Source organism: Spinacia oleracea, chromosome 2 (assembly GCF_020520425.1).
Source record: "Spinacia oleracea cultivar Varoflay chromosome 2, BTI_SOV_V1, whole genome shotgun sequence".
Lineage (NCBI taxonomy): Eukaryota > Viridiplantae > Streptophyta > Magnoliopsida > Caryophyllales > Amaranthaceae > Spinacia > Spinacia oleracea.
The window spans coordinates 109,258,630-109,282,711 of record NC_079488.1 but is presented as its reverse complement, the minus strand read 5'-3'; the positions used below and the strand labels follow the sequence as shown (position 1 = coordinate 109,282,711).

General features: G+C 35.2%; 2 protein-coding genes across 4 annotated transcripts; both read left to right on the top strand.

Moving 5' to 3' along the window:
- Positions 1 to 3,077: 3,077 nt before the first annotated feature.
- On the top strand, positions 3,078 to 7,254 carry LOC110782080 (protein transport protein SFT2). The gene is made up of 4 exons (XM_021986154.2): positions 3,078 to 3,528; positions 5,794 to 6,061; positions 6,166 to 6,270; positions 6,936 to 7,254. The coding sequence occupies exons 1-4, from the start codon at positions 3,314 to 3,316 to the stop codon at positions 7,044 to 7,046; spliced, it is 699 nt and encodes a 232-aa protein (XP_021841846.1). The 5' UTR covers positions 3,078 to 3,313; the 3' UTR covers positions 7,047 to 7,254.
- Positions 7,255 to 14,287: 7,033 nt separating this feature from the next.
- LOC110782081 (adenylosuccinate synthetase 2, chloroplastic) lies at positions 14,288 to 20,118 on the top strand. Of its 3 annotated transcripts, none has more exons than XM_056837772.1 (6): positions 14,288 to 14,447; positions 14,722 to 15,065; positions 17,091 to 17,783; positions 18,732 to 19,043; positions 19,717 to 19,928; positions 20,014 to 20,118. In XM_056837772.1, the coding sequence occupies exons 2-5, from the start codon at positions 14,769 to 14,771 to the stop codon at positions 19,885 to 19,887; spliced, it is 1,473 nt and encodes a 490-aa protein (XP_056693750.1). In that variant the 5' UTR covers positions 14,288 to 14,447; positions 14,722 to 14,768; the 3' UTR covers positions 19,888 to 19,928; positions 20,014 to 20,118. The 3 variants fall into 3 exon arrangements, with proteins under 3 accessions (XP_056693750.1, XP_021841847.1, XP_056693751.1); XM_056837773.1 differs by having other exon boundaries at positions 14,326 to 14,447; positions 14,722 to 16,442; XM_021986155.2 differs by having other exon boundaries at positions 19,717 to 20,118.
- The last annotated feature ends 3,964 nt before the right edge of the window (positions 20,119 to 24,082 follow it).

Genomic DNA, 24,082 nt, shown 5'->3' with positions numbered 1-24,082 from the left:
ATCTAAGTAAAATACTTCCAAGAGGTATCATTATATTATACTATAGCAACTAGCAAGTTGAATTTTACTTTGAAGGAGAACTATTCGTGATAGTACATAAGACGTGAAAGGATACTTTGTACTCCTCCTGTTACTGATTAATAAATTATGTCACATTTTTATTTTAGGTTATTCTAAGATAATGTGCCACTTTCTAAATATAGTAAGTTAAATATTGACCTTTTTGGTATTACTCTTGACAGTCGCGGAGACGGGGGGCGGGGGGTGGCGGCCGCCCCCACAACATATAAAAATTTTGACATAATTGTACATAGTAATAACTCTGGTTCAGTGGTACAGAAGCAATTTGAGTTTTGAGTTTTGAGTTTTGAGTTGTATTTAACTCAACTCCTAAGAGGGGAAGGATATTTATGCAATGGATTCATGGGAATATAAATGGGAAATAACTCTTCCTCTTATGAACCAGGTAGACACTAATAAAAGTGGTAAGTATTATGAATGTATGTGTAATTTATTAACTGAATTTGTTAAAAGAACAATAAACACAATTTAAATATTGTAAAGCAAAATGTTACCAAGGCTAGGATAAATGGATAATAAACATACCTTTGACTAGCTTGAGACCTTGAGTTTCTTTTTTTGGATGTGTTGTCTTGTTGAGTTGTTGCACAACTCAAATTCATTGCACTAGGTCTTACGAAGTACTCCCTTCATCCCAGAATATTTGACCTATTTTTTTTATTGGGTCGTCCCTTAATACTTGATCCGTTTCTAAAAATGGAAATATTCTAACAATATTATATTATTTCTCACTCCACCCCTATTAACCCACCTACCCCTACTCCATACAAAAAATAATTAAAAATTCAACACCTACTCTCCCCCAACCCCACCTCTTAACCCACCTCCCATTAACTACATTAAAATAATACATCACTATCAACTACTACCTATTAAATTAAATAAGTCAATTCCAGTCCCTTAAACTCTGTGCCGGTCAAACCGGGTCGAGTATTCGGGACGGAGGGAGTATTAAAAACAAAAAAAAGTTGGCGAAAATCAATGCTCATTTGAAGGGGCGTCATTCCGGATTAAAGGATCGGGTGTTCATTAGATCGGGTTGAAACAGATTTATTTGGCTAATAGATAGGATAGGGTTCAAAACTTAACGCTTTGGGTTGGGTCCATTTTTAAGCACAGGTTCATATTTGATCGGGTTATAATCGGTACGGGTTAAATTAAAATCGGGTCTGTAACAAGAGGGGTTTGTAAATGGGTTTAGCTGGATTGTAACGTGTTCATATCATATCGGGTTAGGTTTATCGGGTAACAGTCTGAAATAGGTCGGATTGAACAGGTTAGTTTGGTTACATCGGGTTTGGGTTCATATCTGTTCTGGTTCGTATCAGTTAAGTTCTTATTGGTTTGAGTTCATATCGTGTGGATAAATCGGGAGTGGATCAAATGGGTAGCATGTCAGGTCAATACTGTTCCAATTAGAAAATCACAAAAACGACTTATTGTGAAAATCACAATTTTCAATATGTTTATAAACTATAATATCTGATGTGCTTGTAATTTGCACATCTTTAGGAGCCAATTATGATATCTTTTGTGTACATATTAGCGTATTTTAAATGCATATAAGTTGCATTTAGAGCAAATCCTATTCATTTGCTTTTCTCTACTTGTTTTCAATGGAGAGATTCTCTCTCCCCTTTTCCAGGTCAAGTCAAGGGGACACGTTGGAATGAGGAGTTTTGCTAATCCAAAGGAGAGAAAAGTCACATTCATGAGGAACGGGTATAGCTCTGAGGCTTCCTTGCTCTCCCCCTCATCACCATCTTCAAAGGACTTACATGAAGGAAGATCTAGAATAGAAAGCTCCCACAAGGTCAATTACGTGGGCCAAGGAAATATTCTATTCAAAGGGAAAACATCTCAGATAGTTTAAAGTCGTTGCGGAAGGATTCGGGAAAGTACTTGCACAAGGGTCAACTTTAACTGCCCATAACTCCCAATCTACTCAATATTTTAAGATGATTAAAGTTGGATGTGATAGCTTATCGATATAGATTTACAATGAGTGGTCACACACCTTTGGGGAGTATTTAACTGTGCGGACATTGCATCTTGATAGATATTGAGATTAGAAAGAAAAAAATCGATAGACAAATGTTAAAAAATAAGGATTGATGGGTCGTTTAACTGTTTTGTTGACTTTGTTGTATAAAATTTGTTTTTGTTTAGCAAATAATCGATTGAACCTTTAATTTCTAGAAATGAAATTCTATGTACTTCCAAACAACATAAAGAACTTGAAATTATGGATTTAAAATTCTAAATATTCTCCAAACAAATTATTTGAATTTGAATATTATGGATTTCAATTCCCATAATTTGAAATGAAGCAATTGAAATGAAATACGTGTTCCCAAACACAACCTTAAGGTAGGCAAAGAAATTCAACAACAAAGGGAGATGGTATCTTATCATGCATGCTAGATTACTAGCACGTTCCTCAAACCGTTATTCTCTCCATAGAAAATGAGACTTTTCATGCATTAAAATGTTAAAGATTAGTCAAGATAGTTTAACATAGACAAATTAACCTAATTATTGGTGTTCAAACAGTTATAACAACGACTACAAATATGAATTGAATAAAACAGATGAATATAATAAACTTTTATACCACATTCATGACTTTCTTAAAAATTGTATTTTGTGTCGAGCGGGGGACGACTTGAGGACTTGATGTTGGTTAGGCCTAGACTAGACACGGTAAAAGCCTATGTGTCCAACAATAAAACCATGTCGTGTCTAAACTATATTCCACTCCATTTGTACAGTGTAAAATCTATTCAACGAATTAACGACTGTAGTTTTGATGAAGAAAATATTTATTTGATTCAGTTTTCCGTGTATTTGTTAGATTTATATATTATTTTTATTGTAAATATCGTATGACCTTTTATTAATGAATTAATTTTCTCTGTACAAAATTATTCTACTACATTTGTCATTTCGGTAGGTATAGTCGTGTTGTATCTGATTGTGCCGTTCTTTTTCAGTATCTTCTGCGCTCGAACAACTCCCGGATACGCAGATCAGTCACTTGAATCGTACTCGAGAAAAAAGCATCAGAAAGAACCGCTGTGTGCCTGTGATTCACTGTATCACAATTCACAAACTATTCAATTCACCTAATCTTCTTGATTTCACTCCCTTTGATCTAATCTTCTTCTTCTTCAATTCCTCTTTCTTTTTCAATTTCGTTGAATAAAATTCCAAAAACCAGAGGGGAGAGAGAATGAAAGCAGCTCAAGCATGGTTTACAGGCACCGAGGAATTGCCGCAAACAACTTCCACGAAGCCGTCGACGTCGTCTTCGTTGTTAGCTGATTGGAATTCTTACGCTGCTACTCAAGATCAAGATACTTCCACCGATTTCTCCTCCACTTTAGGCTTCGATATTGAATCCGCCGTCAGATCCGCTAACGACACCGTTTCCGGCACTTTCAGCGTGTAAGTTCCTCTTTGTTTTCTACTTTATTGGACACTATTACCGCTTAATTCACTCAATTCTTGGATTTTAATTTCAATCTTTAGGGTTTCGAGTAAGTAAGTTGATGATTTAGGGATTTTGATCATGTATGTGCTCTAATTTGCTGTGGCAGAACTTAGGTGATAGTGTGAATTTATAATCTTTCAGAAAAATTACTGAGTTTATGTTGATTTGATGGATGTTCAATTTCGTAGGGTTTCCCGCAGAAATGATGTTCTGGTGATTCATTTTATACAGTATCTGATTGAATTAGGGATTATCAATAGCTTTAGGATGGTTGAAACTTTTTTCGTTGTTATTGATCCTGGTACTGCGTATAATTAGTGTTATTGTGTCGTAGTTGCTAGTCTCTGCTAGAGGAGTTCGAGTACGAATGAACAAAATCAATTTGGTGTGTTATTCTGTTAGGATGCAAGCTCATTTTACTTTTTCGAGTTCTAGATTGAATTCATACCTTAAGGCAAGCTCTATGACTAATTCAAGCTTAGCTTGTTTAGGATTTCTGTATTACAACTTGACTAGTTAAATGAGCTTATATATGCCGTCATATTGGTTTCCTAGAGCAAAAGGATAAATACACGATCTACTTTCAGCACATTTCATGAAGTGCAGTTCTTGTAGATATTCAGATTAAGTGATTGGGCAGATTGCTCATGAATGCTAGGCTGTTGCTAGGATGAGGTGACACAAGTGTAGTCATCACGTGATCCACATTTATTTATCATTTCCTTTTACAATGGGGTGTTGTCGTGTGGAAGACATCTGGATTTTGGAACACTTAAGAAGGGTCTTTATGTTCCAAATGAAGCATCTTGTTAGGCAAGGCTTCGATTCTTGGGGTGCTTTTTTTGAGGTGTAGTGTATTGCATGAGCTTTTTGTTGCACCACATTGTTAGGCACTAAAATTTGGCTTGGCTATCTTACACTAGCCTGGCTATTGAGCAAGCTTTGCCTTATAAACTGTGCCCTGTTAAATGGTTGATTTTGTGTTCTCCAAACTTATGAATGACTAAACAGAATTAGGAGAACTACTCTTTGTTTTGATCTTATTATTTAGTAGAAAGCCATTCCCTGGGAGTTCCACCAGCGGCGAAAAAAGACTTTGTGTATTTATGGTTTTCTCCTGAATTGTGACTACTTGCATACTAATCCTGGTGCTTCCTAACATACTCACCCCCAGCCAGCATCCTTAACTATTGTTCTCTAAATAGGCATGTATGGCCTGAGTGTCTCAGTGTCTTTAGGAAATGTGTTATAGACTGGAAAAATCAGAAAAGCCGAAAGGAGGAGGAAGATGATCTTTGGAGAAAGATTGATAGTCAATTATGGTCGATGCGATTAAATCACCAAATAGAGTATACAATCCCAGCTAAAGTAACTGATATGTAACAAAAAAAAAACTGACAAAAAAAAACTTTAATCAAGTTTCATTTTGCCTCCCCTCTACCTGATCTCATCTATACAACTCCCTAGATGCCTTCTTCCGAAGCTAATAAAAACTAACTTATTGCATTACCTAAAGTGTTCCTTCCCCTCTACATGATGCATTATGAAATGCTACCCTAAAACTGTTGAAATGTGAAGGCAAGTGTAAGTGTGTCAGTGTGTATGAGGGAGAGAGAGAGACCTACATTTTTACAATTATCTACTTTTGTTTGGAAGGTAAAGCTAAAGGCGGACAACAATTTTAAATATGTTAAACCTGTTGAGAATTTGCGGGTTATGGTAACCTACTAGTATCATGTGCTATAGAGGTGCAGAATCTGACTCCACGTCTTCTGTCAATTTGATATTTGAGGTGGTTGGTGTTTGTGAAGTGGGTTTTTTACGTTGGAAGGGGTGTTTTTGGAGTAAAAAATAGGGGAGGTAAGATGTTTTTGTTTGGGAGTAAATAATACTCCATAGAAGTACGATGTTTTGGATTAGGGAGTAAATAATAGGGGGTATGTTTGTAGCGGGAATATGTGATTCCAGGCTTCCAGCATTTTTTGTGATCTTGCTTTCTGTGGCCTCAGGTGCTTTACCTATATAATTTCTTTTGGATGTCCAGACTCTTGCATGATTGACACTGTATGCTTAGTTATAGACTCGTAATTCCTTTATTTTCTTAATAAATTTTACTTGTTGTCCCACCTTCCTAAACAAGAAATATTGTCAAAAAAAAACATCTTATGATTTGTGGTGTGCTAATATTCTTTGTTCTTATTCGGTATTTGCTTCACCAGGGTTTCTAAAGGAGTGAGAGAATTGCCAGGGAATCTGCAGTCTGCCACGAGTAATGTACCCTCAGGAAAATCTCTTATGTATTTCGGTTTATTACTAGCCACTGGGGTATTCTTTGTCTTCATGGCTTTCACTATGTTCCTTCCCGTGATGGTACTGATGCCTCAAAAGTTTGCTATCTGTTTCACCCTTGGGTGTGGGTTCATCGTTGGGTCATTTTTTGCGCTGAGGGGCCCATCTAATCAGCTAGCTCATATGTCTACAAAAGAGGTTCCTTCTGTCACTTTTCAATAGGCTCACTTGTTTTCTGCATCATATAATCCCCACACTTTTATCGGTTTTTACTGATATTGTCTTTTGGTTCTCTTCTGCAGAGACTTCCCTTCTCATTGGGAATTCTTGGCTGTATGTTTGGTACAATCTATGTGTCTATGGTTCTTCATAGCTACATCCTATCCGTTCTTTTCTCCGTATTACAGGTATTTACTGTTGAGCTGTGTTATTTTCAACTGATTTTAATTTACATATTTATTTCAATTTCTTTTTAGAAAAATTTGACTTTTACCACCTTACAAATTTTGATAAATTGTGTTTTAACACATAAAAAAACAAAAATTGTATTTACCACCTAAATTTAAAATAAAAATTGCTTTTTGCTACTCTTAACGTTAAGATGAACATAAACATTATGCGCACCCCATTTCAACGACTATATTTCTGATTTCCTTCTTTACTCCCACGATTTCCATGTATATAAGCTATCATTTTCCCTTACTTCCCATTCATTCACATAATTTGGTAATATTTCACAAATTGATAGAAGCATGATTTGCAAACGAGAATCAAGTTGCTTTATAGTATGATTTATGTTTGATTTGCGTCAAAAAGGGGTCTCATATAACGTTTCCATCCATCTTGCCGTAGAGGTGGTAAAAAACAATTTTTATTTTATTTTTAGGTGGTAAAAAACAATTTCTATTTGTTTAGGTGGTAAAAAAGCAATTTACCCTAATATTTATCTGGTGATAGTTTTCGCCATTTCATATACTGATGGACGTTAAATTTCTTGAGCATTCCCTGCTCCCGGAAAGGGATCAAAAGCACCAAATTTGATACGAATTTGTCGTCTTGTTGACTGTCGCAGGTATTTGCACTGACATACTACGCTATTTCTTACTTTCCTGGTGGGTCTTCCGGGTTGAAATTCCTTACTTCTGCTCTCACTTCATCAGTAACAAGGTTATTTGGGAGGTGACATTCTTCACATTAAGCTTGCCTGCTTAGTGCTAATGCCATTGTAGAATTCTTTTATCTCCTTCACATAGAACTCCTTAATTCTGGTTGGTAATTGGAATAACGGTGTGTTTTGATATGTTATTGTGTAGCGCATATTCCCTCTGTTATGAATGGTTAAAAATCTTACATTAGCAAATCGTACAGGAAATTTTGTTTCAGACTGCAAATTAGTTAATCTGCAGCAGAAATTTTACCATTGTCCTTGCCTGAACAATTATCAATATACACATTGAAAATGGGTGCTCTTGAAGATGGAGAGAGCAAAACTGGTTTGGAAATCCTCTCAAAAAAAATCGAACCAGAAGGTATGGTTCATTTTCAGGATGCTTTTCTGATAAGAAAGACGTTGTCCTAGTTCCTACAAAAAGACGGAGACTTGACAAGATACCTAGCTTGAGTAAATAGGTCTGGAGGTCCCTTAACTTTGCCAAAAGGAGCAGTTAAGTCCCTCAAGTTTCAAAAGGAGCATTTAGGTCCCTCAAAATGGATGGAATAAGCTATTTTTATTAACACCGTTACATTTTCCGTTAAATTCAATTAAATAATAATAAAACTGATTTTAAATAAAGGGAAATCAATTTACATGTGTATAAATGATTTAAAATAGCTTCTTTTGATTTTGACTTAGCTTTTTCAAGTTCCTTAGCCTTTTCATTTGCTTTTTCACCCTACACATTTCATCATAACAGAGCAATTTAACCCTATAAATCTACAATAAAAATTAACAAAATATATTAAAAGAGATGCTAAAATATTTGATCTTGATTAATTCCGAGAAAGAAAAAACTGAGATCTAATCCCCCCAAACAAATAGATTGATCATTTGGTGGAAGATGGCAGTGTATTCCATTGAACAATGATATAGGGATTACAATATGATCGAGTCCTAATTCATTAATATGACTAGAAGTCTAATATACATCAAATATCCCAAGGCAAAATCCTATGAGATATCTAAGTAGTTAAAAATCAAGTGTCGATGTGATTACAAATAGTTCTTACACTTAACTTATTAAACACAAAATCACAACATATATTAATAAAGGATAATCTAGTTACATGACAATGGTCCTTCCCCACTGTACAAGGCTAGTAAATACCCGTTGCCAACCCAATCCTCAAAAGGGTAATACACTTGAACCATAACATAAGACCAACCGAGTAACGGATACCATTTATGCACAATTTGATCCGACTCACGTTTGTTCGGCCCGGGATACAGACATTCTGGGATACAGACCAACTGCCTCGCGTACCTTCTGTTCACATGCCATCCATTCGTTTCATGTACTGCTTGAAGCCTTGGTTTGATGGCCATCATCTAGAACTCTCGAGGTGAGGCCCCACGAGGTGGATCCCTTCACAACACGCCTTTGTCGAACCCAAGCTTCACTTCATCGAAAAATGATTTCCTCACCATTCGATGATCTGCTTTTCAGGATTCTCCAACATTCACAACCCCTTTGAGAATGACTCAACAAGGGGTCATGGAAGCATGACATTGGAAGGCTACTTAGACAGAGAAACTACGGTCGTGTTTTTTTTATGACTAATTTTTATTTTCTGATATGGGGGGTGATATTTGTATACGAAATCTTCTATGGTTAAGAAGATATTCATTGTGTTGTGATGAATTGAAAGGAAAAAAAACTGGGTTGTTGAGTAGAAGAAGAAATATATATGGAGTATTGAATACAAACCAAGATATAAGAGATGAATATTGTTGTAATGCTTTAAGCCAACCCCCTTGTGTTTATATAGTCAAGGAAGACCAATGGAAGATAAGCTGTTTCTCACATCTCAATGCTCCTCATTAAATACTTAGGAGTAGTTAGTAGACCAAGGAAGACCAAATTAAATATAGTCTTGTTGTAATGCTTTAAGCCAACCCCCTTGTGTTTATATAGTCAAGGAAGACCAATGGAAGATAAGCTGTTTCTCACATCTCAATGCTCCTCATTAAATACTTAGGAGTAGTTAGTAGACCAAGGAAGACCAAATTAAATATAGTGCGTCTGAAATGCAACTTGTATCTAATACAAATGTTTAAATTTCCAGAACAGTGGATACATACTCCGTATATGTGCCTAGTTTGAACACATACTCCGTATTAAGGTTCATTACCTTACTCGGACGAAGCTCTTTTACGTCCTCTTATCTAACGAGTATGACCATTAATTGAATTTCGTTAAATAATACTCTGATGAGCGAGCTTAGCTTTGAGACGAGATAGAACACAAAATGAGGCTCATTAAACAAATCAGTTTGGACATGATCTGAACACAAACATGCTCGTTCATGTTACAAGCTCGTGAACAAGCTCGTTTATGTTCATTCACGTTCTACAAATTTTTTAAGTGTTTTATTTGCCATGGAATGTTAAATACTCTGTTTTTTGAGAGCCTCAACGGCTATATTTTTGTAAAAAGCTAACTGAAATGAATTTTCCTTTATTTAATTATTGGTAAATGGTAAATGTAACTGTTTTTGTGTCGTTTAGTGCCTTTTATTTAGTTTCCTTTTAATTTAATTGAATTTTAACGGCCGTTAGTAACGGAAGTCAAAAAGCAGCGGTTTCCATCCATTTTGAGGGACCTAAATGCTCCTTTTGAAACTTGAGGGACCTAACTGCTCCTTTTGGCAAAGTTTAGGGACCTGCAGATCTATTTACTCTACCTAGCTTCTTGCACTTGTGACTTCCTACTAATCCTGTCTACCACGCAAAAGATGACTCTTAATAAAGGCTGTACTTCCTAGTTCCTACAACATGATAAGTAAGCCAAGATCCGAAACAAACCCACAAAATCCCGAAATTTGAATTCAAAATGCGCACAAATGGCATTCAAATTACTTGTATCGAAGCTAAGAAATGGGGTATAAGAGAAAATCATATCGGAGAGAAAGAGAAACGACTGATGAGGCGATTCGAGCTCGGTTGGTCCAACTCCGAGAAGATTTTTTTGGTGTGAGTGAGTCACAATTGCAACACAAATTACAAATGGGGATAGGGGGATTTAAACCTGAGATCTATTGTACACAAACCTTCAATCTTAACTACTAAGTTAAAACATTATTGGCCCAACATAGAGAAGATGAGCATGAAGATCTTGTTTGGATAATAAACTTGTTTATTTTGGAAAATCATTCATGAACAAGTCCTAATAAAGGAAGTCCAAATCGTTCTTGATCTCTGAAAAAACACAGCACACGCACATTACATACAGTCGGAGTTAAGGCTATACCATACCTTAGTATCTTCTTGTACGATTAAATATTTAAATCAATTACTAGCTTATGAAAACATGTTAGAGGTGATCAAAATTAGGGTCGGGTCGGGTTTAACACAAAATTTTATGTCCAGACCCATAAATTTGGTTCGAATTTTTCAGATTAACACGGGTTTTTAGGATTTTTTGGACCGATTCAAATTTTAGTCTAAATAAAATACATATTTGAGATTGTCCAAACCGGTACTTTTTTGGGCTGAGTCAGCGGGCCAGGCTATAACTTGACCTCGTCTTGCTTTTTCAAAAAATTGATTCTCCCTCGTGCACGATTGCATATTTACTCCGTACGGAGAAAGAGTGAGCAAACACCAAAATTAGCATACAAGGTTAGTTAATCTACTTACAATGGGACAGGATTAACAGGAGATTGAGTTGTTGATGTTGCCTCAACTAAACTCTCCTACATAATTCGCATTCTAGCTTTGTTTCTCTGATCTGGAGTCTGGAATAGTCTACCGAGTATTTTATTTCAATGATCTTTTGGTGTCCCCTTTATAAGAATAGTGCATTATACTATCACTCACGATTGAATTTATAACAAATCTTGCTACAACAAATTTAATTACATGTCCTTCTTTAATCTTTCTTAACTTGCTTATTTTGTGAATAATAAGGCTCTTTTCTATTCGACTTATTTTGTCTGAACTTATATTATCTGAACTTAAGTGAACTTATCTTAACTTATCTAAATTTATTTTGTCTAAAATAAACTTATTTTGTCTGAAGTAAACTTACTTGTATGTGAAATTGTCTGAAAAAACTTATTTTTTCTGAACTTACCTGAACTTATTTTGTTTGAAACAAATAAAAAAAATGTCGAATTCAACAGAGCCTATAACCAATTATGTACAGATAAATAATTTCGTAGAAGTTAAACGTGAACTCATTTTCTTTTTCTTAATTTGCCAAAAAAAAACTATTATTGTAAAAATGTCTTTTTTTCATTTAATTTTGGGAAATTTCCACTAGTACACTTGTATTATTGGCTTCTGCCAACGATACACTCAATAAAAATTGACTTGTCAATAGTACACTTATAATATTATTACGATGAATTTTTCAATTAGATAGTTTAACTGTGGTTAACCATTAGTTTTAAAAAAAATATAACAAGTTGATTTGAACGTAGAAGTGTAGAACCCTTAAAAGAATGTCTTCCTGTTTTCTTCCGATCCTTTCTTTTTCCATCCGCTCATTTAACTCTTTTCGTATCCTCATTTTTTCCAGTAATTTGTAATTCTTTGGAGAAGAACACAACTTAGCTTTTTGTTGTCCTTGCCCCTGTAAGGGAGGTCTTAATTTCCATGTAGATGTTTAACATGAAATCTAGCTACTTTAATTTCTTCCATATGACTAACATGTTTCCTTTGACTTTTGGATAATGTTACTAGGATGTTCAAGACCAGAGATGCCTCTTAATCATAGAGTTGCTGACACTTTTATCTTTAGGGTGTTATAATTTTCCGTTAAAGTGTGGGATAGCCAATTTTGGATAATTTGTTGGAGAACTGCAGAATTTGTGTTAGGAATGAAATGTTCACAATTCTGGGAAGTACAATTGTTTAGCTAAATGGCATGGCATCACAAACTAAAGTATTAGCCTCATGTCTTTTGTTCAAGATATATTTTGGGATGGAGTCCCGTTTACATTATTGATGGCCAAGGATAGTTTTATGGGACAGTTTTGACATTTTTATTTTTAACTCATCTAGCCACAGTTAAATATTTAATGAAATAAGTCATGGTAATAAGAAAGTCAATACCTTAAGTGTACCATTGGCAATATAATTAAAAATAAGTGTATCATTGACATAAGTCAATTGTACAAGTGTACTAATGGGAATTTCCCTTTAATTTTTAATTTTCTTACATAAGAGGAACATTTTGACTTTTATTGTTAAAAAAAAATGTCTTAGACTCTTATGCTATGTTCTGTTTACCTTATTTCCACTCATTTCAGGAAAAATAATTTTAGATAATTTAAGTTCAGAGAAAATAATAAGAGTCGATCAAGTATAATTTATAACTAAAATAAATTTTAATAAGTTCAGATAAATTCAAATAAGTTTAATTAAATTCAGATAAGAAAATTTCACAAAAAATAAGTGAAAATCATTTGAATCAAACATTAAAAAAGCGGATTTTTCATGAAATACCCCCGAATTATGGCGTAATTCACCAAATGCCCCTCGACTTTCAGAAATTCACCAAATGCCCCTCACAAATGACTTAATACCCAAAATACCCTTACTAATGACGCGCCGTTAGTCCTCCGTTAGCCTAATTTTTAAATTCACCAAATACCCCTATTTTATTACTTATTTCATATAATACCCCTATTCTGAAACTTAATTCACCAAATACACATAACTTAAAATTACCCATTTTGATGCTCAGCGGCTAGTTTTTATGTTTGAAAATTAGCCGTTGCTTATTGTTTGCTTATAAAAACCCCTTTTCTGACTATTTATTGTAGTTTTTCTATTGTTTTGTTAATTTCATATCATTTTTGTCATGAGTTTTCTTTCAAAATCATCATCCACACCCATGAATCCACATATGTAAGAGTCCCAAACAATTTCTAATATTATGGGAGGAAATTTCCATCTGAGGCTCCGATACAACACTCAGTAAGTTTCAATTATGATCCAATAAGTTCAGGCCTCATCCAGTAAAGACAATGCACTTTAGCTGAGCAAAAGGCCAAAAAACCCCATTTTCAAAGGGATCTTATGTAAGTGAAGCTGAAGTAATTCAATCTAAAGCTAACACCTTAATTTTCTTATTGTCCGAATGGTAAAGAAACTAAGAAATCAAGTTCAATAACACATACATTTTTATCACAACCTCGATTTCAACTTGGATTCATGATGTGAAAATCTTGAGTTTGGAGGCAAATCTTTGTGCCAAGATTCATGTTTTTTCACTGGTTCATGAGCTTTGGAACATACCTTAGTTTCATTTTTTTTCTTGTTCCCTCAAATCCAAAAATAGACATTTGTCCATAAATCTGACCATGTCAATAGGACCTAGCTCAAAAGAAAAGTGGGAAAACCTTTATGCCTCGACTGTAAGGTTGAGAGAAAGTTAGGAGATTGAAGAAAGATGTTTGGAGGCAGTAGAGACAGAAGACAAAAGGGAGTTAACGTTAAATATGTGGCATGGAAGCAATAGAAGCCGAGGTAGCTGGAACATATGCGTTAGAATAAAATTAATAAGAGCTTTATTTTTACTCTGTTTGCATATGTTAAAGATATTTCCCATATTGAAAAAGGAATACCTTCCGATTGCGTGGTAAATATAATTAATTGGTCACATAAAGAATAAGGTACAAAAGAAGTAGCTATTTTCTTGAAGAGTTGCGACGTTTTGAGGTGTTTTTAGGAGTGTTTTCTGTTTTAGTGTTGTACCGGAGCTTCAGATTGAGTGTTGTATCAGATATTCGGATGTCAAATTTTCTCCCATGATAACAAAATTTATTTGGGACTCTTACATATGTGGACTCATTGGGTGTGGATGATGATTTTGAAAGAAAACTCATGACAAAAATGATATGAAATTAACAAAATAATAGGAAAACTACAATAAACCGTCAGAAAAAGAGTATTTATAAGCAAACAATAAGCAACGGCTAATTTTCAAACACAAAAACTAGCCGTTGAGCATCAAAATGAGTAATTTTAAGTTATTGGTATTTGGTGAATTAAGTTTCTGAATAAGGGTATTTGGTGAAATAAGTATTAAAATAGGGGTATTTGGTGAATTTGAAAATTAGGTTAACGGAGGACTAACGGCGCATCATTAGTAAGGGTATTTTGGGTATTAAGTCATTTGTGAGGGGCATTTGGTGAATTTCTGAAAGTCGAGGGGCATTTGGTGAATTGCGCCAAAATTCGGGGGTATTTCATGAAAAATCCGTTAAAAAAGCATCTCCCCTTCCTCCTCTCCTCAGTCCAGTCGCATTTTCCTTCTCTTAAAACCCTAACAACAAAAAGCAGCGTCTTGTAGTTGTATCCATAGTCGTCGCCGCCGCCTTTGCCACCACCTTCCCTCCTCCGGTGCTGCTATCCTCGGTAAATCGATTTTTCTTTTGATTTTATTTGCAATTTTGTAAATTGTTAAACATATTCTGGGTTGGGTTTTTTGTTATCTTTGTTTTGGTGTTGTGAAATTCGTATTATACTTGTATGATATGTTTCGATTTTTTCTGATATGATGGTTTTCAAATTGTTAATTATATCCTGTTGTGTTTCTTTTGGTGTTTTTCATGAGAAATTCTACTTGAAATTCGTATAATCCTATTCAAATTTTCTGACAATCACCGTTCTATCCTTTCCTTGGGCCCAGGGCTTCCCTGCCTCAGGGACGGGCCTGCTCTCGCCTCCGCCACAAACATGAACCCTTCCGCCCTCCGACTCGACCCAAACCCGATTTCCTTCACCGGGTCAACTCACTACAAGCTATACAGAACATCGCCCCTTTGTCGGCCGTGCCGTGTTTCTGGAACCTTCTCGAACGTCAAATGCTCTTCCCTGAAGTCAGCCGTTGCTGAGCCAACTCGCGAAGCGGTGGCTCGAATCGACGGGTTGAGTCAGGTTTCAGGTGTCTTGGGTTGTCAGTGGGGTGATGAGGGTAAAGGCAAGCTTGTTGATATTTTGGCCAAACATTTCGATGTCGTTGCCCGTTGTCAGGTTCCACTTTCTCTCTCTCTGCATTTTTTTTGATTATTTTTCGGATTGCATTTCTTTTTTTACCAAATCTTAATTGCTTTTATCGTGCATTTTGATTTTTGGCATCAATTAAGAATTTAAGATATTTGAAAGGTAATATTTTTAGGATTATTGATACATGACTATGTTTAATGCTTTGTGTTTCGAGTCAAGGTAATTCGGACTGTCGTTATTCATTAATGTAATTGGTTTGAGGGTCTCGGGTTCGATAGAGTCTTGTGTTTATGCTGGTGGGAATTGAAAGGATATGAGTAATTGAGTATGCATGAGTGTGGGACATTTATTCACTTCGTTGTCTGATAATGTCCTCGTATGGTTTGTTATTACCCTCTATAGTCATATGCATTTAGATTCGACTAAATTGATATTGCTAGTAAAATTGCATGCACTTCTTATTTGTTGAAATTAGCCTGTGATGGTCGTTGCATTTTGAATTAGTGGTCTAACGGAAACGGAACATGGTAATGATGAAGCTTAGGCAATAAGGAATTTATATGAAAGATTGTAGTGAATATAAATTATGAGTTTCTAAGAGAGAAAAGTGATAGTAATGAGAGATTTCTAATGACTTTTCGTCATAGGACTGGGCCATGTACCATAAAGGAGTGGAGTCATCCACTTTCAAGAGGAGGTTCCATCCCAAAACCAATTGGCAACTGGAGGAGTAGCTCCCCAAGCTTATAAATTGGTTACTATCTCCCTTCTACTCCGATGTGGGACAACTCTACATGACTACATGTGCATATTTTCATATAGGGTCTCAACAGTTTTGAATTTTGAGTAGTCTCATTATTGTTTTGGACCTTATATTATTTCACTACTGTTGAAAAAGTATCACATACTAAATTTAAGTTACGATATCTATATTGTTCACGATCCCCTTGGGTAGCGTTTTCCAGCTTCGTCCCTAGACAACAACCTCTCATTTGTTGCTGGGTTAAGGGTGTTAAGCATACATATACGTGAATCTTCATACGGTAGCTTGGTCCTCTATTGGGGCATGTTTTATGTTTTGTGTTGGTGTTTGATGCCAATGTTTTACGCCCAATTCTGGAAATCTGCCATCGTGGCATAGTGCCATGGGATGTAGGTATAGTTTTGATGTGAGTATTATAAGTTAAAATATTCTGTTTAAACTTTTAAATTACTACCTGTAAGTAGTCAATGTTGGTTGTTATAATCACTTAATTTTTTTTTATTTTACTCAATCCCCTGGTTTTTATATTTCAATTTGTTGTACTCTCTGTGATGTTATACTTCAAATCCCTGGACCATGTCCTAGATGAGGCCCCAAAACATCAACTTCACAAATGCTTGTTTCTCCCCTGTACAATTCAGGTATCCTCTTGCTATTTCCCTGATTCTTTTAGGTTTTTAGGAATTCTAATTCTTCGTATCATTGATGGGTAATTATGTGCAACTACAGCCGGTTGTACATTGTGCATGATACAACCGGTTGTACATTGTGCATGGTACAATTGGCTGTGTGTGTGTGCATATCTCTGTAATTGTGTTGTATGTCTCCTGTAGCTTGTCAAGACCTGCTGTGGCCTATACTTAATACTTAATTACTTGTCAATACTTAATACTTAATTATCTTGCCTTTAGGATTTTAGTCTACTGATTTTATTTTCAAATGACTTTAATCTTTTTTTAATAATAAATAGATAAATTTCAACTTGAAGAATTGAGCTTGTTATTGAAGTTTATTCTGAAAAGTTTGAATCAGTTGCCGATGATAATTTAGGGTAAAGCCCACTTTCATGGCACAGATTAAAAGTGGATAACTTGGAAATATGAACAGACATGATATTCTGATCCCATCCAGTGTTTTGGTTTGTCTCCTCTATTTTGTGTTTGTATCTTTTTTTTATAACTCTGCATTAGGTATTCTTGAAGTGTTCTCATTGTTTCATGCAGTCATTTTATGTGATGTCTTCATGTATAAGATATTAAAACATATTTCTTTTTTTGACTTGTTTTCAGGGTGGAGCTAATGCTGGGCATACCATCTACAACAATGAAGGAAAAAAGTTTGCCCTTCATTTAGTTCCTTCTGGTATTCTTAATGAGGAAACTTTATGTGTTATTGGAAATGGAGTTGTGGTGCATCTGCCCGGACTTTTCGGTGAAATTGATGGCCTTGAGTCCAATGGAGTCTCTTGCGATGGCCGTATATTAGTTTCTGATCGTGCTCACTTGTTGTTTGACTTCCATCAAGAAGTGGATGGTCTTAGAGAAGCTGAGCTAGCTAAATCCTTCATTGGCACAACAAAGAGAGGCATCGGGCCTGCTTATTCAAGCAAGGTGATAAGGAATGGCATACGAGTAGGCGACCTTAGGCACATGGATACATTTCCTCAAAAACTTGAAGTTTTATTGTTGGATGCGGCATCTAGATTCAAGGATTTTAAATTTGGGCCAGAAATGTTGAGGGAAGAAGTGGAAAAGTATAAAAGGTTTGCTGAGAGATTGGAGCCTTTTATTGCTGATACTGTTTTGGTCATGAATGAATCAATCTCGCAGAAAAAAAAGGTTTTGGTTGAAGGTGGTCAGGCTACAATGTTGGACATTGACTTTGGTACCTATCCTTTCGTAACTTCCTCTAGTCCATCTGCTGGTGGGATCTGTACTGGTCTTGGAATTGCTCCCCGGGTCGTCGGTGATCTTATTGGAGTAGTAAGTTATACTTCCCTTGATGTTTTGGTTCCTTCATGCTTTTTTATCCTTTGTTATACACACACATCTATGCGCTCACATATAGGAGAGAGCCATGTTAAGAAAATTTTCCTTAGTGAAAGCTATTTGCTGTATGCTGCTGCTATATCCCTATATCCCTGCCTCTCTCTCACGTAGGTGTGATATAGGACCATGTTAAGAAATGCGTGTAGCTAAACCTAACAACTACAAATCTTAGTGCAACAACAGAGATGGCACATTCTTTTTCTAATTTCCATTACCACCCCTCTCTTCTGCTACCTACTACTCTTACTCCCTTTCAATCACCTCACCTCCTCCCCCGCCCGGTTTATTATTTCTACACCACCTCTCTTTCTTCAAGCAGCTAACCACTCTTCTCTTTACTACAGCCACCCTTTCCTACTGATGGTATATGAGTGTGTCCTGTTCAACTTATAAGTTCCGAAGAGTTCTTATCTTATGTATTTTAAAAAATAAGTTTAGAGTAGATAATTTAATTTCAGATAAGTTAATACGGAGTACTTCTTCCGTCTCTTGGAGTTGTATCTGTACGTATTGACTTTCTTGCTCTATTCAAGTTCTCGACTTTGACCGTCGTTGGTCATTTATAAATAAAGAAGATCATATTCATGTGGATTTTGTTAGATTCGTGTCGTTCAAGAGATTAATCTAGTCGGTATTTGTTTCAGAAGCTGATGTTTATTTGACCATTGGGGATGGAACCCCAATTCCTTTAAGGGATAACTAGACTAGAATTGGGGTAACCCTTGACTAGTTGACTGAGCAATAAGACCATATAGAGATCTTATTTGTGAATGCTTCATTGGTTTCTTTCTTACTTGCCTGCTATTTCTTTTCAATCTCACCAGTTTAGCCCCGCTTATTTGACCAGCATATACATAGGTTTCTAACAACTTTTATTTGCAGGTTAAAGCATACACCACACGTGTTGGGTCAGGTCCGTTCCCGACAGAGATATTGGGTCAGGGTGGGGATCTTCTGAGGTTTGCAGGTCAGGAGTTTGGGACAACAACTGGTCGTCCTCGACGCTGTGGCTGGCTTGATTTGGTCGCATTAAAATTTAGCTGCGATATAAATGGATTCTCTTCTCTAAATCTGACTAAACTTGATGTTCTATCTGATCTTCCTGAGATCCATTTGGGTGTTTCATACAAGGATGTTGATGGTACACCAATTAAATCTTTCCCTGGTGATCTACGTGTTCTTGAACGGTTAAAGGTCAGTGTTTTTTCTTCAAACAGTTATCAAGTACGAAGTAGTAGACTTGTGCTCAATTGTCGAGTGAAGTGTAACCATTTGCCTTTAAAAGGGAGCGACATTTTCTAAATCATACCGGTCCTGTCCCCTGAATACCACTTTCTCATTCACCTCTTGTAGCCGTTGAGATTTGCCATTAGGCTCCATTTGGTTGGGTGTAAAACATTTTCAATGTAAAATGATTTTCATGGAAAACAATTTACAACAGAAAACACAATTCCACAATTAGTTTTCCATTGTTTGGGTTCATGTAAGAAAAATGATAGAAATGAAAGGGAAAGTAAGCAGGTAGTGAAAGGAGCGTACAAAAGAGATAAGCAAAAGGAAGGAAACCAGTTTTCCCTTCATTTTGAAGGGAAAATGGGTTTCCATCATTGGGAGAGCAATTTTACTCCTAGGGAAACTGTTTTCATGAAAATGTTTTACGCCCTACCAAACGGACCGTAAGGGTTACTAACTTACTGCCTGCTCCATTTCCAAACTTACCTCCTCCGGATTTCTTTAATCCTTTAAAAATTCTATTTATTATATTGTCCCTTGTAGTTAGGTTTTGATGAATATGGTCTAAAGCTGCTCGACCACTAAAGGACATGAATTGAATTCCTTTTGTTTGTGTAATTTGCTATTTGTACAGGTGGAATACGAGGTTCTACCAGGGTGGAAGACTGATATATCATCAGTAAGAAACTATGATGACCTACCTTTGGCGGCCCGTCGCTATGTCGAGAGGATAGAAGAATTAGTTGGTGTGCCTGTCCATTACATTGGTGTTGGGCCGGGTCGGGATGCCCTTATTTACAAATAGTGGGCTTACATAAGGCCGGATGATCACCATCTGTGGGAAGGGTAATTAGACTGTTGTTGAACTTGTGGGAGATAACTGCTAGCAAACAAATACATTATTTGTTAACATACATGCATTTGTCTGCAGCATACTGTATCATCATCTGTTACAATACTGCAGTGATTTTGGCTACCAACTTTTGTTTGTGGTTTTCTCTCCTCAAATAATCCGAGGTAAAAGGATTTCCTAACATCTTCATTGAGCGTCGTTTCTTCTTTCGTTTTCTTTTCGTTTCTTTTTCGGCGTATTGATTTGTAGCATTAAATCGATTAACTGCCAGATTAAGGACTAGTTAGTGTACTGACGGCTGTAAAAATTAGGATTGTTTCCATTTTTATTGCCAGATTTACCACGTCAGAAACCCTGTACAATAATGAATGAGTACTCATCATTCATAAACATACATTAGAGCTGATCAATGTTGGCCCGGCCCGCAAATTACCGGGTTTTGGGCAGATTATTTTGACCCGGTTTTCGAGCGCGGCCCAGCCGGAAATTTTTAAAAAAATTGTGGGCTTTGGGCAACGTAAAACAACAAATTTAGTTATAAATTTGGCATAGCCCGAAATTGGTCCGAAAGCCCGCTAATTTTGGCCCGAAATAGCGGGTTTTGGCACAAAAAATTGACCCGAAGTTTGGCCTGGCCGGACCCGACATAACGGGCAGACTTTTATGCCCTCGGCCCGGCCTGTCTTTTGATCAAGTCTATCATACATATTGAGTTGGTCTTTTTGCTAACCTACGCATTAAGAGAGGTCGAGATCAGGATGTGTTTTGGAGCTCAATGCAGTGGAACTGTTTTTTTAGTTTTCTAAGAAACTTGATCTTAACCAAAGCAAATGATCACCCCTACATGGAAGCTAAGAAATTGAGGTAAAAACAAAAATCATACAGGAGAGAAAGAGAAACGACTGATGAGCGGATTCGAGCATGGTTTGTCCAACATCGAGAAGATGAGCATGAAGATCTTGATTGGATAATAAACTTGTTTATTTTTCACTTTATTTTGGAAAATCCTTCATGAACAAGTCCGAATCAAGGAAGTCCAAATATTTCTTGATCTCTAAAAAAGACACATGAAGAGAGGAGAAAAAAAAAATTAGAGATATTATACTATCAACTTCGATTGAAGAATCAAATATATATATATATACATATATAATCAAATATTTATATATATACATATATTTTGATAAAAGAATCAAATATGTTTGAATTTTAACATTTACATATAGCACACACTCAGAATTAAGACTATGATTTACCTTATATCTTCGTGTATGATTAAATCAAATAGCTTATGAAAACAAGTTTTATTTTATTAAGAAAAGTAAATTAATCAAATTAGAAAATTATTTTATTAAAATGTTTACATCCAACTTTGCATCAACTTGGGTCTCACACATGATTCACATTCTAGCTGTTGGCACTTGTTTCACTGGTCTGGGCTATTGACCCCTAAATTGCCACACCACCTCTTGTTTAATGGCCTCTTGTTAGCCACCAAAACTAGCACTGTTCTTTGTTTTTTAATGTAATTATTTTTTGAGAGTAATTATTTTGTTTTCTGGCATCTTTACTACATAGTAGATTTTATCGCGTATTTCAAATTTCAAAAATCATGTATGACAACTATTTCAAAAACAGTACGTACAAAGTAAAAACATTTTACATTAAACTTCTCAAAAGTTAAATTAAGCCACAAAAAGGTTCTATAACTTATAACTTATAAGTGATACGAAAAATGAAATGTACTTTTAAGCCTACATCAAAATTGGCAACAACATTTCTAATTACATGTCTATTTAACCTAACGGCCTAACCTCTCTTAATTTGCTAAGTTTGCGAGTATTAAGGTTGATATATCCAAATATTGTAACAATTACTTACTACGTAGATGTTAGACATGAACATAGTTTATTTTTCTTTTAGATGAGGATGAGCTATAAGGACAACATTGTTTTATTGTTGCAATCTCTCCGTGTAATCACTACAAGAAATTGTACTATTAACGACGGGAAATCCCGTCGCGAAAGGCCAATAATTGTTGATTAACGACGGGATTTCCTGTCGCGAACCCGTCATAAAAGGGGGCCGTCGTTAATAGAAAATCCCGTCGTAAATCCGTCGTAAAAGACATTTGCGACGGTTATTCCCGTCATTGTTTGGTTGTTAGCCCCGTCGTAAAAGGCTTTTACGACGGGATTTTTGACCCGTCGTAATTATGTTGTCGTTAAAGATACAAATTCTTGTAGTGAATAGACCATTAATTAGTTTTAAAAAAAGTTATAACTTTTTTGAACCATTTCATGCATTGGATTGTCCTAATTGAGTTCAGCATTTCAATTTAACCTTGGGTGGGTGGGGTTTATGGGTTCAGCCTTACACCCTTACCCATTCCACTTTGGACATTGTTAATTACTTAAGTTTGTAATTACGGAGTACTCCTACAATTTTTTTAAAAAATGTTAATTAAAATAAGATAAAAGCTTATATAATTAAGAAAAAGGAAAAAAGAAAAAGAAGGAATTATTAGCTCACAGACTTTGACCATTGTAGTAGTTTTACTGCATGGAATTGTTTAAAAGGGTGTGTTTTAGGTAAAGATCTTTATTAAAGCTATGAAAAAGGCTTTGTTCAACTTCAGGAGATCTTTTTTATGGACCTCAGAAAAGCATTAGATTTCTTAATTAAAATAATTAGTCAATAATTTAATACAAAAATATTAATTTAATTAAAGTTGTGCATACAATCCTGAAATTGAGGGAGGTTATAAGGGGTCATTAAGGATTTATCAATAAATTAATTTAATTATATAAAAAAGGGGTCATTAAGGATTAATGATGTGACCTTTATTCCGGAGTTTATGACCAAAAGCTAAAAGGTGACCAATTACCAAAGTGCTAAAACAAAAGGGGTCCATTTCAAAGATTACATCACCTAATCACCTAATATTAGACGTGTAATTTAGTTGCATAAAGCCTATATTTTATTTTCTTATGGAAGTACATATTTTGACGTACAAATATTTTTTTTTATTTTATTTTATAAATATGTACTCCGTAAAACCCTTTACCTCAATAATGATGTATTAGGAGCTTCCCCCGTGAAGAGGGTGTTCTAATGCTTTTATTGTTCGTTCTTACCTTTAAAAAAAGAAAAGATTAAGGTCCTGCTTGGTATTTTTTTTTTTTCAAGTTTTCTAATTATCTAAAAAACTAAAAAGAAACAAAAAATGTAAACCAAAATAAATAAATTAGTTTTCAGTTTTCAAAATCAAACATAATTACGTCTTTTTTAATTCATTATTCAATTTAAATCATACTTCTTCCATTTTTTTTATAGTTGTACCATTTGAGGTTAATGCTTACATCTTTAACCAAGAATATCTCTAATTATACATTAATAATAAATAAATTTATATTTTGAAAATAAATATTGAGACGAAATGGAATCTAACAAGATCCTACATGACTATATTTATACTTGAAAGAAATTACAAAAGTAGTCATATGAGAGTGTGAGTAGTATTAAAATTCAAATGGTTCAATTATATAATAATAAAAAAAATAGGAAATTTGACTTCCAAAACCATAAATCACAAAACTAAAAATTGAAAATCGACAATGGTACTGAACGAGCCCTAATATTTTAGCGGTTTCACTTAAGAGTTGTGATGCAAAGCAGTGCATGCATGATGTATACAAACATAATCCATGAATTTAGAGAAGGTTAGGCAGGGAAGACAACCATTAAGGTAGAATGATTTGACCTTTAATCCGGGCTTTAAGCCCTAAACAACAATTATTATTTTCTTCTATTATTCAAAGCAAAAAAAGGACATCCCCTTCCAACTTGTGCAACAAAATGAAAAGTAAAAGAGAGGGCCGGGCCCAAGGGTTTCAAAATCACATACCATACTTATTAACTAAATTAGAGGTACTAATATTATTTAGGTGTTTTAATAAACCAAAGTTAATTGAAGCTTTTCACAAAGATTGTAGGATTATTGCTTAGATACGAAGGAAACCGTAGCTATCTATAGTTTAATCTCTTGTACTTGTACTTGTACTTGTACTTTGGGACAAGCTTGATTGTAATAAATTTGTAATGATACCTAAACTTTACAAATTTGAGTCCTAGTATGTGTTATAGG